The sequence below is a fragment of the Podarcis filfolensis genome, assembly GCF_964270895.1.
Source record: "Podarcis filfolensis genome assembly, chromosome: 2".
NCBI lineage: Eukaryota > Metazoa > Chordata > Lepidosauria > Squamata > Lacertidae > Podarcis > Podarcis filfolensis.
The window spans coordinates 61,211,039-61,228,933 of record NC_139605.1 but is presented as its reverse complement, the minus strand read 5'-3'; the positions used below and the strand labels follow the sequence as shown (position 1 = coordinate 61,228,933).

The 17,895-nt window shown below is 40.8% G+C and overlaps 1 protein-coding gene across 2 annotated transcripts in view; it reads left to right on the top strand.

Annotated features, from left to right (window-relative positions):
* G3BP1 (G3BP stress granule assembly factor 1) overlaps positions 1-17,523 on the top strand; it is a 28,904-nt gene extending 11,381 nt beyond the window's left edge. The window contains exons 2-12 of one of the 2 annotated variants that reach the window (XM_083603885.1): positions 4,176-4,289; positions 7,320-7,401; positions 8,829-9,002; positions 9,797-9,887; positions 11,587-11,680; positions 12,239-12,443; positions 13,614-13,715; positions 14,349-14,460; positions 14,794-14,919; positions 15,017-15,147; positions 15,588-17,523. In XM_083603885.1, the coding sequence (XP_083460011.1) occupies positions 4,195-4,289; positions 7,320-7,401; positions 8,829-9,002; positions 9,797-9,887; positions 11,587-11,680; positions 12,239-12,443; positions 13,614-13,715; positions 14,349-14,460; positions 14,794-14,919; positions 15,017-15,147; positions 15,588-15,794 (1,419 nt within the window). In that variant the 5' untranslated portion in view covers positions 4,176-4,194 and the 3' untranslated portion in view covers positions 15,795-17,523. The remainder of the gene's footprint in view (positions 1-4,175; positions 4,290-7,319; positions 7,402-8,828; positions 9,003-9,796; positions 9,888-11,586; positions 11,681-12,238; positions 12,444-13,613; positions 13,716-14,348; positions 14,461-14,793; positions 14,920-15,016; positions 15,148-15,587) is intronic. The other variant, XM_083603886.1, reaches the window with a different exon arrangement.
* The last annotated feature ends 372 nt before the right edge of the window (positions 17,524-17,895 follow it).

Here is a 17,895-nt window from a genome sequence, read left to right as displayed (position 1 = left end):
CTGCCAAAAACAGCATGGGCACTTAACCTCTGTGTGTCCCTGAGAGGAGGTCTTCTGTTATTATGTGGTTAGGAAAGGTAGCTGTGGTAGGACAGGTGGTAGCATTGGGCAATATGTTGATATATCCAAAACCAATTTGAAGTCCATATGATATCAGTTTCATAATTTAGACCTGGCATATCGCGAATCATGATGTGTGTTAGGGCTGAACAATGTATTGCTTTCAGCATTGTGAAATATCACCAGCCTTATTGTAATATACCGATATATCAGGATGTCTGAAATAAGGCTCTTAACTATGTAGAGGTGCAGGAGGTAATGTCCTGACAACTGCTACTGTTTAGGAGTCTAAAATTGATACATTTTTACTTACCTGTAACATTGTTACAACTGTTATTTTATAGTACAAAGCGACAGGAATCATAAGAGAAGCAGTGATTGGCTTCACGGTTTTTCCCACATCACAATTTTTTTTACATAGCGCACACATCGTGATTAACAATATATCACTATGTTGAATATTATGAAACTGTTACCATAATGTGGACTTTAAACCGATTTGTTGACTATGTATCAATACTTTGCCAAGCCTTAATGTGTGTGTGTGTGTGTGTGTGTGTATGTGCGCGCACGCACTATGCAAAAATCAAATGCAAAACCCATGAAGCCAGCCAATGACTACATAGTTCCATCCTTATTTCAGGCATTGTGATATTTCAGTATATCGTGATGTTTAGCTGGTGATATATCACAATGTGGAAAACCAGATATTGCCCAGTCCTATTCTGTAACTTACATGTAGGGTGAAATTTAATCGTACAAAGTGTGCATGGTCATAAGAACCCTCTATAGCTTCCAGCTGATTCATTCATTAATAGGTGACAGAAATAAAGGATTCTTGGATATTTCTCGGTTTGCAACATGACTGAAATGAAATGTAGCTGTGAAACAAGTGAATGCTTCCAGGGTTTTTTGTTGAGTTTGTAGTAGGGTAATTTGGGTATAAAATGGCTATACTGTACAAGAAGAGTTGTAGACTTTGCTCATCTCCCTTTAAGGAGATGAGCTCAAATATAGCAGCTTTGATCACATGATTCCCCTTCCTCAGTCTATAATAGGAAGGGCTTAAATGGCTGGACCTCTTTTAGCCTGGAAAAAGGGTCTTTGTAAGGTGACTTTGGCAGATGTGCAATGGGGACTGAGGAAACAAGCATTAGGGTGTCAGTGGATTTGCTGAGCTTGATATTTGCCACTGTTTTGTGAAGCCACATACAGCAATATACATTTTTCTTACTCTGCTTTTATTTGTGGCTCTTTATAGTTGGGAATCATAGTAGGTACATAGGAAATTAACTTAATTGAGTCAGATGATGGTCCATCCCATTGGCCCACTCATGGGATTCCTTCCCAAGCTGGAGATTCAGGTACTGAACCAAGAACCTACTGTATTTCATGAAAGCATGTGCTTTTCTTTAAAAGCGTGCCCTTCCCTTTAAATGTGTTTTTGTATAGGTGTTATTTCCTTGCTGCAAGAGATTATACTAGTTTTCCACAATTCTGAGTTGCTTGTGTTAATAATTCCAGACATATAAAAACATTAAACAGTCACCAAACCTGGATAACTCTTCTTCAACGAAAGAGAAACTTAACATACGTATTGACTGTTTTGTAAAGACGAGACCAGGCCATTGAAAAATCCAGAAATCCGGAAGGCTTAATATTCTGATTCCACTGTCAAGACTGCAATATTTTATCTTGAAAAAATCCCCCCTCCCGCCCATCACCACCACAACCAGCATGCCTTGGACTGCTGTGTGAAAGTGTTGAGTAATGTATTGGAAGTAAATGACATGCTCTGCTCTCTCGGTCACAGACCTTTGTTGTGCTGCTAATATGTGCACAGACTAATATCACTCCTTGTGATAACTCAGTGTGGTAGATGATTGTTTCCATTTTAAAAACTCAGACTTGTAGTTTTCTAAGACCACCAATATGTTTATATTTCTTGGAACATGGAAGGTGTGCCCAAATTTAAGGCCTTGTCTACTAGGCCACTCTGACTCTTCCCACAACATCTGTGTGTGATATTATCTATTTATTTGATGTATTTATATCCACTATTTTCCCCAAGTTTACGATATATTGCTTAGCTGGTAGCTGAGAGATAAAGGTTCAATCTTCATTTTATTTTAGCCAGTTTATTCCCCCCCCCCCCACTTTTAGACTGCTTTGTATCCAAGTAGGATCACAGGGTTTCTCCCAATACAGCCATAAGACAATAAAACATCAACTTTAATTGTTTTACTGGTATTTGTTTTACTGATGTATGGGATGTTAGGGGAGGGGGTAGTACCTCTGGTGGGGGACACTGCTCCTTCGAAGTAGTTCACCAACTTTTGGTCCCCACAATGCACTCAGCTCTGCATGTAAATAAAGGCTGTGGCAGATTGAGTGGATCAGACAAATAGTGGGTCTAGCTGTCAAGAGGCGGTTTCTGCATTTGCTGTACAGGGAAGTGAGGGACAGATGGGGCTTGTCAACCTGGAAAGTTGGCCCATCTAGGAGAAGGGAAACACTGATCCTAAACAGCAGCTGCCTTGTCTTTGGGAGAAGAAAAGGCTAAGGAGCAAACCCTACGCAAATACGGAGTGGGGTCCTTAAGACTGTTGTATGGCACCTTGTACACCTCCTTCCGGCAACTCCTGCAGCCAAATACCATGATCATGAAGGTGAATGTATTATTGTCTTTCCAGTTCAGTCATCAAGAGTACCTTCTTACGGACAAAGCTCCAATGGCAGTTCAGCTTTTAAAGACCCACCCCACTCCTGACCAAGGAAAGCCCTGTTTCTCACTTTTGGCTGGTCAGGTTCCTTCTGTGCTGGATGAAGATAAGAACATGGTCTGCAGGAATACATTTGCCCTTGCTAGGCTGCTTATGGATGTGCAGTGGGATGGGCTAGTGAGTGATCAAGTTTCCCTCTGTGTTCATACTACACATGGGCTGAAAGAGCATAGGATTCAAATTTATGCATTAGAATATGTGTACTGTATTGTGAGGGACGCAGGTGGAGCTGTGGGTTAAACCGCAGAGCCTAGGACTTGCCGATCAGAAGGTCGGCGGTTTGAATCCCCGCGACGGGGTGAGCTCCTGTTGCTCGGTCCCTGCTCCTGCCAACCTAGCAGTTTGAAAGCATGTCAAAGTGCAGGTAGATAAATAGGTACCACTCTGGCGGGAAGGTAAACGGCGTTTCTGTGCGCTGCTCTGGTTCGCCAGAAGTGGCTTCGTCATGCTGGCTACATGACCCGGAAGCTGTACGCCGGATCCCTCGGCCAGTAAAGTGAGATGAGCGCCGCAACCCCAGAGTCAGCCATGACTGGACCTAATGGTCAGGGGTCCCTTTACCTTTTTACTGTATTGTGAAGTGGCTGTTTTTCAATGGAAAACAATTGAATAGTTGACTTTAACAGATGTACTGTTATGGAGGGGAATGATCATTCCTATAAAACAATGTGTTTTCAAGTGAAGAGCATTGTTTGTGTACAAAAAATACAACATTCCAGCTTACTGAAAGATGGGTGAAGGAATGATGGTGCCCAAATTTTGCTACTGCAAAAACCTTTTTGTGCACCTTACCCTACTCTGCTCTGGACTCCACTGTTTTCTTGTGGGGGGTTGTTTGTGAGGTGTGTGTATGCGCGCGAAGAGTTTGGCAAAATGGGTGGGTGGAGAGCCAGTCAAGTAAAAAATTGGGTTCCTGGATAAGAGGTATCATGTCCCAGCTTATTGCTTAGATGACTTACTGTATGTAAACTTAAAGGTCATTGCACCTTTTCTTGAAGCCTTTCAGTTCAGCTACTGAAGTCAGACAAGGTTAATGGGAATTAGTACAGCCATATATAGCCTCTTAAATTCTACAAGAAGATTTACTTGCTCACCACTAATTTTCTGCTGCTATACTTGAAATTTTGGGCACTTTTTTTTTATATAATCACCTCAAAAAGCTATATTTGGATTATTGTCTTGTTTCTTTTCCCTACCATTGAAATATTTCAAGTAATTTAGCAGTGTGTGCAGTAAATTGGCAACTGTGTGAGAAATTGGTTATAGTTTATATAAGCTTTCCTTGGCGAAGATGAGTATTGGATATATTTTCACAAATGTTTTGGTCTTCAGTTTTCAGTTGACCAAAGAAATGGTGATGGAGAAGCCAAGTCCCCTGCTGGTTGGGCGGGAGTTCGTAAGACAGTATTATATTCTGCTGAACCAAGCACCAGACTTCTTGCACAGGTAAAGTCTCCTATTTGAATTAATTAAAATAATATTTCCGAATCAGGGGCGCTGTTGTACAGAAATACTGGCTCCTCTTCACAAGTTTAATTTGCCAAAAGCAAAACAAAAATTATGGGTGCAATGAAGACTTTGCAGATAAACTTCTACATCTCTTCTGTTCTCTGTCCTCCCCGCAGTTTAAATTTGAGCCGGAGTTGTATATGCTCCTGGACCAGATTCCCTCTTCTGTCACCACTGTAAAGTAATAAGTTGATATTCAGTGTTAGTAATATTCAGAAAAGACTCCTTGAAATCAGTGGTCTTTAGCCTATTGATCTCATTGAGTCTTCTCTGAATATGATTTAGTTGGATATTGCCTATAATCTTTGGAGTTTTAACATTCTTCTCGTCACTCGCTATTCTTGCATTGCCCTAAAATAGTAATAATAAAACTACATACAAAAGTAGTTTCCAGGTTGGTTTCTTCCATGGAAGTTGTAGCTCCTGGAGGATCAGCGAAACCTCAGTCTCATCTTCCCCTATAACCCAGCCTCCGGGCAAATGAAATGCAAATATAAGGAGATAAGACATGCATAGGCAAACTCGGCCCTCCAGGTGTTTTGGGACTACAGCTCCTATCATCCCTAGCTTAAAAGGTCAGGGATGATGGGAGTTGTAGTCCCAAAACATCTGGAGGGCTGAGTTTGCCTATGCCTGAGATGAGAGTTCCTTGCGAAGACCACATCAGGCTACAGGCAATATGTGGACTGCATCATCTTAATTTATTGAACAGTGAACTACACAAAAAGCAGAGCTCTTTTCTACATACAACAGAGCTCTTATGCAAACAACAAGAGGCTTCTAATGTGAAAGTGCTGCTTAACAAAACAAGGGACTCAGGTGGCAAATTTCATAGAATCATAGAATCATAGAATCATAGAGATGGAAGAGACCACAAGGGCCATCGAGTCCAACCCCCTGCCAAGCAGGAAACACCATCAGAGCACTCCTGACATATGGTTGTCAAGCCTCTGCTTAACGACCTCCAAAGAAGGAGACTCCACCACACTCCTTGGCAGCAAATTCCACTGTCGAACAGCTCTTACTGTCAGGAAGTTCTTCCTAATGTTTAGGTGGAATCTTCTTTCTTGTAGTTTGGATCCATTGCTCCGTGTCCGCTTCTCTGGAGCAGCAGAAAACAACCTTTCTCCCTCCTCTATGTGACATCCTTTTATATATTTGAACATGGCTATCATATCACCCCTTAACCTCCTCATCTCCAGGCTAAACATGCCCAGCTCCCTTAGCCTTTCCTCATAAGGCATCGTTTCCAAGCCTTTGACCATTTTGGTTGCCCTCCTCTGGACACGTTCCAGTTTGTCAGTGTCCTTCTTGAACTGTGGTGCCCAGAACTGGACACAGTACTCCAGGTGAGGTCTGACCAGAGCAGAATACAGTGGCACTATTACTTCCCTTGATCTAGATGCTATACTCCTATTGATGCAGCCCAGAATTGCATTGGCTTTTTTAGCTGCCGCGCCACACTGTTGGCTCATGTCAAGTTTGTGGTCAACCAAGACTCCTAGATCCTTTTCACATGTACTGCTCTCAAGCCAGGTGTCACCCATCTTGTATTTGTGCCTCTCATTTTTTTTGCCCAAGTGCAATACTTTACATTTCTCCCTGTTAAAATTCATCTTGTTTGTTTTGGCCCAGTTCTCTAATCTGTCAAGGTCATTTTGAAGTGTGATCCTGTCCTTTGGGGTGTTAGCCACCCCTCCCAGTTTGGTGTCATCTGCAAATTTGATCAGGATGCCCTTGAGTCCATCATCCAAGTCGTTGATAAAGATGTTGAATAAGACCGGGCCCAAGACATAACCCTGTGGCACCCCACTAGTCACTCTTTTCCAGGATGAAGAGGAACCATTGATGAGCACCCTTTGGGTTCGGTCAGTCAGCCAGTTACAAATCCACTGAGTGGTAGCATAGTCAAGACCGCATTTTACCAGCTTCTTTACAAGAATATCATGGGGCACCTTGTGAAATGCCTTGTCAAATTTAAGCAATCTGTGAAAACCTGGTTTTTTATTTGATTTAATATTTGTATTCCACTTTTCCAACAACAAATGTTGAGCTCAAAGTGGCTCACATTAATCACAATAACTTTTTTTAAAACTCTAAACATTGCATTCATTATAATAAACAGTATAGCATATAAATAAAGCAAACAACAGCAACAAATTAATCAAAACAGTACAATTCAATAAGCAAGTCATAGTAGCTCATAGTGTTGCCACGGTGCTTCACAATCACATGGAACCTTACTCCAGAACAACAACCAACAGGGCACAGCAAATCCATTTGTTATCAAACGCATTGTTTTGCAATACTGCAGTGGATGGAAGCCTAAGTGACTATGCGAACTATAGACACTTGCATGGAACTATACATTGAGAAAACCATGTGGGGTGGGCTGGCAGGGTTGTTGAGTGGTGGTCAGCTTCAGATGTGCTTGGAGGAAAAGGATTATCTGGCTTCATTTCAATCTGGCTTTGGGCCTAAAATCAGAACCGAAAGAGCCTTGAGGCACAGGCTGATGACCTTTAGGACCTTTACCAGAGAAGAGGCATCAGAGGACTACTACTCAACTCCTTAGCAGTTGACTGTAGTATACTGCAGGGTTTCATCATGTCCCGCATGCTTTTTAACATCAATATTATGGCACTGGGGAATAAGGTCACCAGTAGTGATTGGGAGCTGAGTGCCACCAGTATGTAGATTGTTACCTGCAGGGAACTTCTAGTTAGCGGTGGTGGTCAGGTAATCATGATAAAGTTGGGATTGTGTTCCTTGGAGACAGACAGTTAAAAGACTTGTTATTGAAAACGAGCAGCTGCAGAAACTGGTTTGATAACTTCCATCAGCCCACATCGAAACAAAAGATTGCTTACGCCTAAAGTCAACAATATGGCTAACATTTTAGTGCTGCAAAGGACCATGTGATGGAATTGTACATTGATGAAATGGATGTAAATTGCTCTTTCACAGGTTCTATGGAAAGAATTCTTCTTATGTCCATGGTGGCTTGGATTCGAATGGAAAACCTGCTGATGCAGTCCACGGGCAGTCTGTAAGCATTTGCAAAATCGTTTTATGATTGACTGAGACACAGTCAAGATGCAGTGCAAAGTGAGGAAAAATACCTTCAAATTAGAAAGTAGAACTTGAGGAGGTGGGAAACTAGCATCAGATTTCTGTGCCAGCTATGTGAATTCTTAGTCCTTAGGTATTCAGTGAATGGACTTCGATTGAAGTAGATATTTGCTAGATTTCTATAGGTCATGTATTTTCAGGTAAGGTGGCATGAGTCTTTAAGAATGGATGCTGGGATGTATATGTTGGTTAGCTTAATATGTGCCCCAGGAAAACTGGTGGAAAGTTTTGTTGCAGATAGGATAATCAAGCATATAGAAGTACAAACCTTGCTGAAGTGGGAGACAGCATGGCTTCTGCAACAGCAGGTCCTGTCTCATGAACCTATTAGAGTTCTCTGAGAGTGTCAACAAACTTATAGAGGTGATCCAGTTGTTATTGTGTACTATGACTTTCAAAAAGCTTTGGACGAGGTACCTTACCAAAGACTCATGAGTAAGCTTAGCAGTCATAGAATGGGAGGTCATCATAGATAGTTCGATGAAGATGTCGACCCAGTGTGCAGTAGCTGTGAAAAAGGCAAATTCCATGCTAGGTATAATCAGAAAAGGAATTGAAAGTAAAACTGCCAGTAGCATAATGCCATGATACAAATCTGTGGTGCAACTACATTTGGAATGTTGTGTCACCTCACCTCAAAAAGAATATTGTAGGGTTGGAAAAGATTCAGAAGAGGGCAACCAAAATGATCAAGGGGATGGAGCAACTTCCCTGTGAAGAAAGGTTGAAGCTTTTGGGACTTCTTAGTTTAGAGAAAATGCGAGTAAGGAGTGATGCGGCATGGAGAAAGTCGATAGAGAAAAGTTTTTTCTTCTTCATAACACTAGAACTTGAGGACATTTAATGAAGCTGAATGTTGAAAGAGTCAGGGCAGATAAAAAGAAAGTACTGCTTCATGCAGTGCATAGTTAAACTATGGGACTCGCTCCTACAGAAGCCGACGATAGCCACCTACTTGGATGGCTTTAAAAGAGGATTAGACCTAAAAGAGAGGTCTGTCAATGGCTTTTAGCCATGATGGCTATGCTCCGCTTCCTGTTTGGCCACTGTACAGGATGCTAGTGTACACGGGCCATTGGCCTGATCTAGCAGGCTCTTCTTATGTTCTTAATAATTAAGTCCCTTTTTAAATGAAGAAAGCTTTCATAAAATAGAAGACTATTTGTTGTAAGAAGGGCAAGACTTCAGTTAAGTCAGACTGCAGGTAGTCTGGGCCTGTTAATGTTTCAGGTTTTTGTTTTTTTAAAATTCTTTGCTTTACAGTACTAAACTCATGACACTTCTAATTCATCTCTGCTTGAATCCTTAAAGTAGCTCATACATATTTCAATATGATTTCTGTAGGATATCCACAAGAAGGTCTTGTCGCTGAATTTTAAGGATTGCCGCACGAAGATCCACCACGTGGATGCTCATGCCACTCTGAATGATGGTGTTGTTGTACAGGTCATGGGTGAGCTCTCCAATAACACACAGCCAATGCGGAGATTCATGCAGACTTTTGTCCTTGCTCCTGAGGTATGTAGCCTGTGAACCAGTGTGTTACTTTATATCAGTGCAGTGGGATTGGGGATGCCAGGAAGGTTCAGTTGGCTCCCCTCTGTCATTGGCTGCAGAACTTCTTTACTTTAGAGTCATTAACAACTGTGATGCACTTGTATTTGGATATGTGGCTCTGCCAGAATAAGCCTAGCATTTGTGTATGTGTCAAGTCCTTTTTCTGTTCTTGTTGCATACCATAGACAAAGGGATAATTATCAGCATTCATAACTGAAAAGCACTATTTGTCATAAGGCCTGGTTCCAATAATTTCTAAATAAGAAATCTCTAAATGTATGAGTGTGACGGCTCCTTAAATTTTTGCTGGCCTTGGTAGACTCATTGTCTTAATACTGACGTCTCACTGTTTAGTTGGCTGTGTTGGTTACTAAAAATCTCTGCTTCCATGATAATCCTTTATCATGATGTATATAAATTTAGTAAATCATAATAAATTATGCATTAAAAGCTATTATGTTTTTGTCTTTAAAAACTGTTTTTTAGCTTTCTTCTGATCATTGATACTTTGAATGAATGCTTTTTAGTTGAGTAGAGCGTACTTCTGAGATGGTTCAGGAAGTAATGTTCATGTAACAATTGAAGTGTCCCTCTATATTTGTAGCATTGTGCAAGTAGGTAAAGCAGGGTTAGATTGTTTCAAACATAAGCAAGGTGGGTTTGTGCTGCCAGATTAAACATGAACACCGTGTTCATAGTACACTGGTACTGAATGCAGTAGACTAAACTTCCTTTTCTCCTTGTGTTGTCTTCAGGGTTCTGTTGCGAACAAGTTTTACGTCCATAATGACATATTCCGTTATCAGGATGAAGTTTTTGGTGATTTAGATGCTGAACCTCCAGAGGGTAAGTACCAAGACTGTCAATGTGTTTTCCTCCTAAATTAGTTCTCTGTGATGAAAAAATGATAACACGATTTGCCCAGTCAAATTCAAGTTGCTGACAAATAATAAACTTAGTATTACTAATATATTTATATCCCACCTTTTCCCCAGACTGGGAGCCAACATCAGAGCACGCTAAAACCTTAATAGCAACAGTGCTAAAACTTGAGCCAGCCAAATTTTATTTACATCTATATAAGAGTTTTTAAAGTTACCAAATGTAGGAATTTGATCTTGGTCAATAACTGATGAAGACCAGTCTTGAGAAGTTTCACTGCCATTTTTATGTAATTTCAATCCCATCCATAAACTGTCACTCGCCTTATCTAAGATGGCTCCTGGTGTGAGCTGTATATGAAGAGACTGTTAAGTAGTATGGCAAAACAGAAGAAAAAATAGTGAACATGTCACTGGAGGTATGGCCTTTGCTGGTCATGGTTTAGGTTTACTACTGGGATTCACTACTCTCTTCAGCATTTCAGTCTTCTGTAATTGCCATGCCAAGACATAGAAGCATATTTGCTGGTTAAGGGGCTAAAACCAGTTCTTAACTTCAGCAGCTGTCATTCATACCTTTTGTAACCCTGTGCTGTGTACTTGCTTGAAGTTTAGAAGCTTCAGTCAAAACTGTGCCTCTGAAATATTGGATTCTTATCTCATTATACATGACAAAGCCATTTTTCACCTTCTCACCCCTTGCTTTTTCCTGTAAGACCTATTGCAGTCGTTAAGAGTCGTCAACAGGCTCATCACAGCTGTCTGCCATCACCCATTCCCACCACCCTTCTGAGTAATACCCCTCCCCACCTTCTCACTATATAGAAGGATCTGGCAACTTCTGTTTCGGTGTATCTGAAGAAGTGTGCATGCACACGAAAGCTCATACCAAGAACTAACTTAGCTGGTCTTTAAGGTGCTACTGGAAGGAAAAAAAATTTTTTGTTTTGACTATGGCAGACCAACACGGCTACCTATCTGTATCTGAAATATGTGTTGAGCATTGATCAGCTGTTTGTGCAATGATGTGAACAACTAGATTATTAGCATTCTACTGTTGCTTATGTATATATTTGGTTGCGTACTCTGTTTTATAATGTACCTGGCCTGGTATTAGCATAGTTGGAGGGGGGCAGGCTATAAATCTTAATTATTTAATTAATGTCAAGGTAAGGGGATATTTCAGCTAACTAAAATCAAATTTCCCCATGCCTAATATGTAAAACATTGAGTATATTTGCAAGTGGCTGACCAGGAATGCAGAGTTTGTCCCTCCTATACTCCTTGCTAGCGAGCAGGAGCAACGAATCAAAATTCTTGGCCTAGTGTTAATGTCCAGATTGGGGCTTCAGTTTGTTTCACTCCAAACCAAATCTGAAGCCAAGGCTTGTTCTTGGCTTACCAGTCATAATTCGTTTGATTGAAACAAGCAACAGTCTCCAGTTTTGACAAAACATGAAGGTAAGCATTGTGGTGTGCTAGTGATGTCCTGTTTGCTAGTGAAGAGGAGCGAGATAGAAGCAGTTTGCATGTTCATGGTCAACCATTAGCACGGCTTACTATAACATGAGAATGCAGCCACTGTGTGTACATTCTGACTGCAATGTGGAAATTTGTCCTGTACTTGATCGGTGTAAAATCTTTTTTTTTTTTTACCTCACCAGAATCTGAGGAGGAAGCAGAGGAACCTGAGGATAGGCAACAGACTCCTGAGGCAGTTGCTGATGATTCAGCAGCCTATTATGAGCAGTCTGTCAGGTAACTCAGACACGGTTGCAATCATAACTATGCTACTGCTTCTAACCAGTTTGCCTATAACTGCTGGCTGAAATGTAGGAAGGAGACCAGTATTCTGTAGAGTACTATTTTTTCAGACTATAAACCTAATCTCATTTCTGTTTTAATAATGGTCTCCTGCAGAATCAGTGCTGCCCAAAAAAATTTTTAGGGCCTGATCTCAAGACTGTTCTTCTAACAAGTGTCCATCAATATACACAACAATGCTGCAGTCTTTTTGCATAACTAAAAGTCCACCAGCCCTTTCTTAAAATTTACTGAGGTGGGAGCATTGAAGTTCAGATTTCTAGGGGAGTGTGTGTGTGAGAGAGAGGACATGAATGAGTATAATCCATACTGATTAAAAAGGGAACATTGCTGACTTAACGAAGCATTGTTGTATGAGGGTTCAGATTGGATGGATGCTTGTTTGTAGCCCTGGTACTGAAATAGCACAATATTGGGATTCCATTTATGGTCCTGGTGCTTGAGCTCCGCAAATGCATTGTTACCATAATGAAAATATTTTTCCACCAACAGCAATGACTTGGAGGAACATTTGGAGGAACCAGTTGCAGAGCCGGAACAAGAAGTTGAACCTGAACCTGAACAGGAGCCTGAACCAGAGGCTCAGGAAGAAAAAACTGAGCCAGCGCTGGAGGAAGCAGCACCCGAAGAGACTGTAGAGAAGAGTCCTTCTCCAGTCCCTGTGGACCCTGCTCCCGTAGTGCAAGAGGACTCAAGGGTAACATGCATGATTTTAATGATGATATCCCCTTTCACATTTACTCGTGTGTATTTTTAAGTTTGAAGTGAGAAAGATTACAAGAGCTGTCAAGACATTCAAGATAATTGCTGTGTACTCACATTTAGTTGAAGAAAAGGCAGTTGTATCTTAGCAGAAAGTCAGTGGCAGGTATCTTGATAACAAGTACAGTTCAGACTGTACTGTAAGTTGCCAAGTTGTAGAGCTTCAGTCTTTACAGCATTCCCTATATCACATTGTAGCATAAGAATTGTATAAGTCCAAAAAACCTCTCTCTATTTTTTCCCCCCATAACTGCTCTAAGTAGTATCTGGAAAAATACTCTTAGTCTATTGGGTTTCTTGCTGGCAAAAAGAGCCTGACAATAGCAGCCATTCATAAATTGTGTAGGTTTAGCCATTTGTAGACCTTTAGGACAGTTTGTAAGACACACCTTAAGTTTGCATTCCAGATATTGAAAGGAACCTTAATTTCCAAGGATTAAATACTATTTATATAAAGGCTCTCTATAAATAGCCTTTCTGCTTTCTTGATTTTTTTTGTACATTTCTAATATGTTTTTGTGTGAGTTCAGTTTATAAATATTTTAAAGACATAAAAATGAATGGGCAATCTTTTTTTCTTCTAGTAGCCACAGGCCGTGGGCTTTGGGGGGCTCTATGTGCTCCAGCTACCCATGGATATGGAGTTTTCCTTAGCATGCCAAACAGCATGGTTGGGGGAGTGCAGTTTCCAAGGATAGAAACACATCAGGGATAACCCTCACGGACATAATCACACTCCCCCAGGCCACCAAACACCCGTTCGGGCTTAGAAAAGTGCAGTTTCCTAAGGTAGAAAGGTATGCAGGGAGAGCCATCCTGTGAAAGCAGTGCTCCCCTCAGCTTGCCATGCAAGTGAGGGGCACAATTTGGTGGCATGAATTTGATTGGGGGGGTGCAGTTTCAGCAGTCACAGCAAAATCTACCGAAAGCCTCTAAGTAAGGTGCAGTCTGCCCACATGCTGTCTCTGACAAAAACATTTGTGGCTGTAGAATTATTTGAAGAAAGATGTCAAAATTTGTACATGTGCAAGAAACTTTGTAATTTTGAAGAGCACAGATACCTGATGTTACTCAGAAATAATGAAATCTTGTTTTTTCCTGTTAGACATCTTCATGGGCATCTGTAACCAGTAAGAATCTCCCACCTAGTGGAGCTGTTCCAGTTTCAGGCATACCACCTCACGTTGTCAAATTACCTGCATCACAGGTAAAAATATACCAGCCAACTAATGAACTTGAACCAGGATCAACAACTGTCAGGTTAATTGCAAATTTGATAGTATTTCAAGTAGTAGAGCGTTATTTTTACTTTTTAGGACATGATCATTTTTTGTGGATGATGCAGTCATCTCTTTCTCTGCAAAATCATCCTTTTCAGGGGAAATGTTCTTGAAATTCATTGCTTGGCATGCGATTTCAAGTGAAAGGGCCGATAAATCTTCCTCTATTCTGGCATCTGAACTTGTGTTTTTCCCTTTCCTTGGGGTTCCCAGGTTTAGAATGGTTATGGTATGAGGATGCTGACATAAAGCTTTGCTTGACTTAGATCAGGGGTCAGCAAACTTTTTCAGCAGGGGGCCGGTCCACTGTCCCTCAGACCTTGTGGGGGGCTGGACTATATTTTGAGAAATAAATAAATAAATGAATTCCTATGCCCCACAAATAACCCAGAGATGCATTTTAAATAAAAGGACACATTCTACTTATATAAAAACACGCTGATTCCTGGACCGTCTGTGGGTCGGATTTAGAAGGCAATTGGGCTGAATCTGGCCCCCGGGCCTTAGTTTGCCTACCCATGACTTAGATGCATTACATTTGTGCTGGTCCATTTTTGCAGCCCCGTCCTGAATCAAAGCCTGAATCCCAGACTCCGCCGCAGAGACCTCAGCGAGACCAGAGGGTGAGAGAACAACGGACAAATATCCCACCACAAAGAGGCCCTAGACCAAGTAAGAAATCTGGTGTACTTGGTAATAACAATATAGCTACTAAAGCAGCGCTCACTGTTGGAACAGATAAAGTCAACTCTTGTGATACTCAAAGATGCTAAACTATATACAATAAGAGTGTGTCGTAAGAGTTGGAAAGAATTTGGGAATAATTTAAACCAGATGCTTTCAAAGTCTGAAGTGCCACAACTTAATCTTAAGTGGACACTTTGGTCTGCTTACATGCTTTGAATGGGAGCACCAAGTCACTCATTTCTTGTGTTTTATTTGAAGCTTTATTGTCTATTGGCAAAAGATGATGAATGAGTTACATCTATCTTTTTTTAATTTAAGTGCGGGAAGGAGAGCCTGGTGACATGGAAACTAGGCGTATTGTGAGGTACCCAGACAGTCACCAGCTGTTTGTTGGGAATCTCCCTCATGATGTGGATAAGGCAGAACTAAAGGATTTCTTCCAACGTAAGTCTTGAATATTGCTTGCCTAGTGGTGGGGATTCAGGGTTGTGTCTAAAAGTACATGCCTATTTCTACAGAACAGTCTAATGTGTGATCAAAGAAATTGGAAATTCTTTTGCAGGTTATGGGAATGTTGTGGAACTACGTATCAACAGTGGAGGAAAGCTCCCTAATTTTGGATTTGTGGTGTTTGACGATCCAGAGCCTGTTCAGAAGATCCTTGCCAATAGGGTACATTAAATGATATTTAAAGTGATAAAGGTTATACTGAAGTGTACTAAAAACTGATGTTTTGAAATAAAGCAAACACAAAAAAACCAAGAGAAGCCAATTAGAATGGCTTCTTCCTTTAACTTGGGGATGGCAGCTGAAGTGGGAATAGATAGACAAAGCTGTTGGTGCTCTTGGCTAGAGTACAATATTAATTTGCAGTTACAGTTAAAATAATGTCCTACACAACAGTTCCAAACTATCTTTGCCAAATATGGGTGGGGTGGGGGTTGAAAGAATTCACAACTTGAATAAACAAAGACACTGCATTTTGGGAGATCAGGATCTTATTTTTCTGCAATGTCTGTTCCGTGCAATAATTCACTTCAGTGAATTATTGTACATATTTAGCACTTTCTTACCTGTTCATTGATTCCACTTTACCACTTTTTCTCTTCCAGCCGATCATGTTCAGAGGAGAAGTGCGTTTAAATGTGGAAGAGAAAAAAACGCGAGCAGCCAGGGAGGGTGATCGTCGAGACAACAGACCCCGTGGGCCTGGTGGCCCCCGTGGGGGGCTGGGAGGTGGGATCCGAGGGCCTCCACGTGGAGGAATGTCTCAGAAACCAGGATTTGGCACTGGAAGGGGCATCGGGCAACGCCAGTGATTAATGGATGACATGATGAGACAAACCCTTCTTCCTGCAGATTTGTGAATTTCAGCCTTGGGTATCTTGGAATGTGGCCCTACCCTGTTATAGACTGCTACGTTTGATACTATTTTGGCCCATTTTGTTTGTGTTTGGTTTCGTGATTTTTTTTTTTCTAGTCTTTGTCCCAGATTCCAGCTTTGTGGAACAATATTTCGGGAAAAAGTGGATTTTTTTAAGAAAAGAAAAGAACTGAATCCTTGCTTGCTGCAGACATGTGGACTGGATTTTTTTTTTTTTTGTACCTGTTGTTTTTCCTAATGGAATGTGTGGCGCTTTTTTTTCCTCCTTACTGAAATGGGGTGCGCTTCAGTCAGTGGAATTAACCTTTTCAGCTGCATGTGTTCAGGAGCCTATAGGAAAAACTAGCACGTGACAAACGTTTCAAGGGCAGGGAAATCCGCCACCCCTTTGGGGGGGTGGGGTCACATGACCTGTTGGACCTTGGTCTGGAGATGTTGCCGCTTAAAAATTGACATTACCCTTTCTCTGTGGCGCTGTAAAAGTGGAATAAAGGGTATCAATAGAATGCTCTCTTTTGGTACATGATCACGAAAAGGAATTCTCACTACTGTTTTACCACTTACAAGGATTGCGGGATAGGTTTTAAATGTCTAGAACTTGACTCTTTAAAACACTGTTCCTGAACTTGTGATATTTTTTTTTTTAGGGAAGTTTTTTTCATGTTTAGTTTGTATTTGTATTAAAACGAAAACAAAATTGTTGTGCCTTCTATTTATCTCTCATTCCAGTCTTGGCAAATTGTTAAAAAAAATAAAAAAGTCTAGATTTGCTTTATCCAGTTTTTGGAGTATGTTGAAGTCTTTCAAGAGATCTGTTTGTCCTTCATGTCTCCTCATGGGTATATATGTTTTTTAGAGTTGCACGTTTTGTTTTTTTAATAGCCTCATGGAATTCTGTAACATTTTATAATACTTTCTGAGGGCTTCCCAACTATGTATTGATACTGTCATTAGCTCTGAAGTGAGTGCCTTCCATATGTGACTATGGGAAACGACACCCTAAATCTTTACAGTGTGTTATTTTTACAGTATGCACATATGCAGTATATGTAGTATGTTTCGATGATGTTACTCATCATTGGCTTTAAAATGCCATTCAAATAAGGGTGAAATGATTAAACCCTGGTTCTGATGATAACCTTTATCACTGTGATATATTCATGGTATTGCATAAGCTAAGACATCTGTTTCTGTTGAATGTATATACAGAATAAAATAAAATGCAGAAACATCATTGCAGCTGTTGGAGTTGCTGATGGTCTTGCGCACAATTTAATGAGAACAAGGCAATGTGCAAGGCATCTAGGTGAATAACTGGGACTCCCAGTTTAGAAGCACTCTGGCTGTGATGTAGGTAGGAATTGGGTCAGTGTTGTGGGCCAGAATTTTAAATTGCATTTAATCCAAACTTGCCTATTTCACACAAATACGATGGCACAGTTGTGGTGTGCTGCAGTTGAATTATGCAGTGTTTGCATTCTGCAATTGATAATGTGAAGAAATGCCAAACCTCAGAAGACTTTTAAGCCATTTCTGTTAAAAGTCAACCTTTTAGCTTTTTGTTAAACTGTTTCAAGCATCTCTGTAACTTAAGGACTAGAATTTTTTAAATGGGAAATTAGGGTCTGTGTGATTTGAATAAACCCAAAAGTTTGTTTAGAGTATTTTATTGCTTAATAAATTGACTATAAAGTTCAAATAATTAACTTGTGGATCCCATAGACTATCAAATGTGCCCAAACATCAGTTAAGGTAAGTAACTTGTTTTTTCAATGTGCTACACAAATGTGGTGTAGTGGTTAAGAGCGGTAGTCTCGTAATCTGGGGAACCAGGTTCGCATCTCCGCTCCTCCACATGCAGCTGCTGGGTGATCTTGGGCCAGTCACACTTCTTTGAAGTCTCTCAGCCCCACTCACCTCACAGAGTGTTTGTTGTGGGGGAGGAAGGGAAAGGAGAATGTTAGCCGCTTTGAGACTCCTCAAAGGGAGTGAAAGGCGGGATATCAAATCCAAACTCTTCTTCTTCTTCTTTCAGT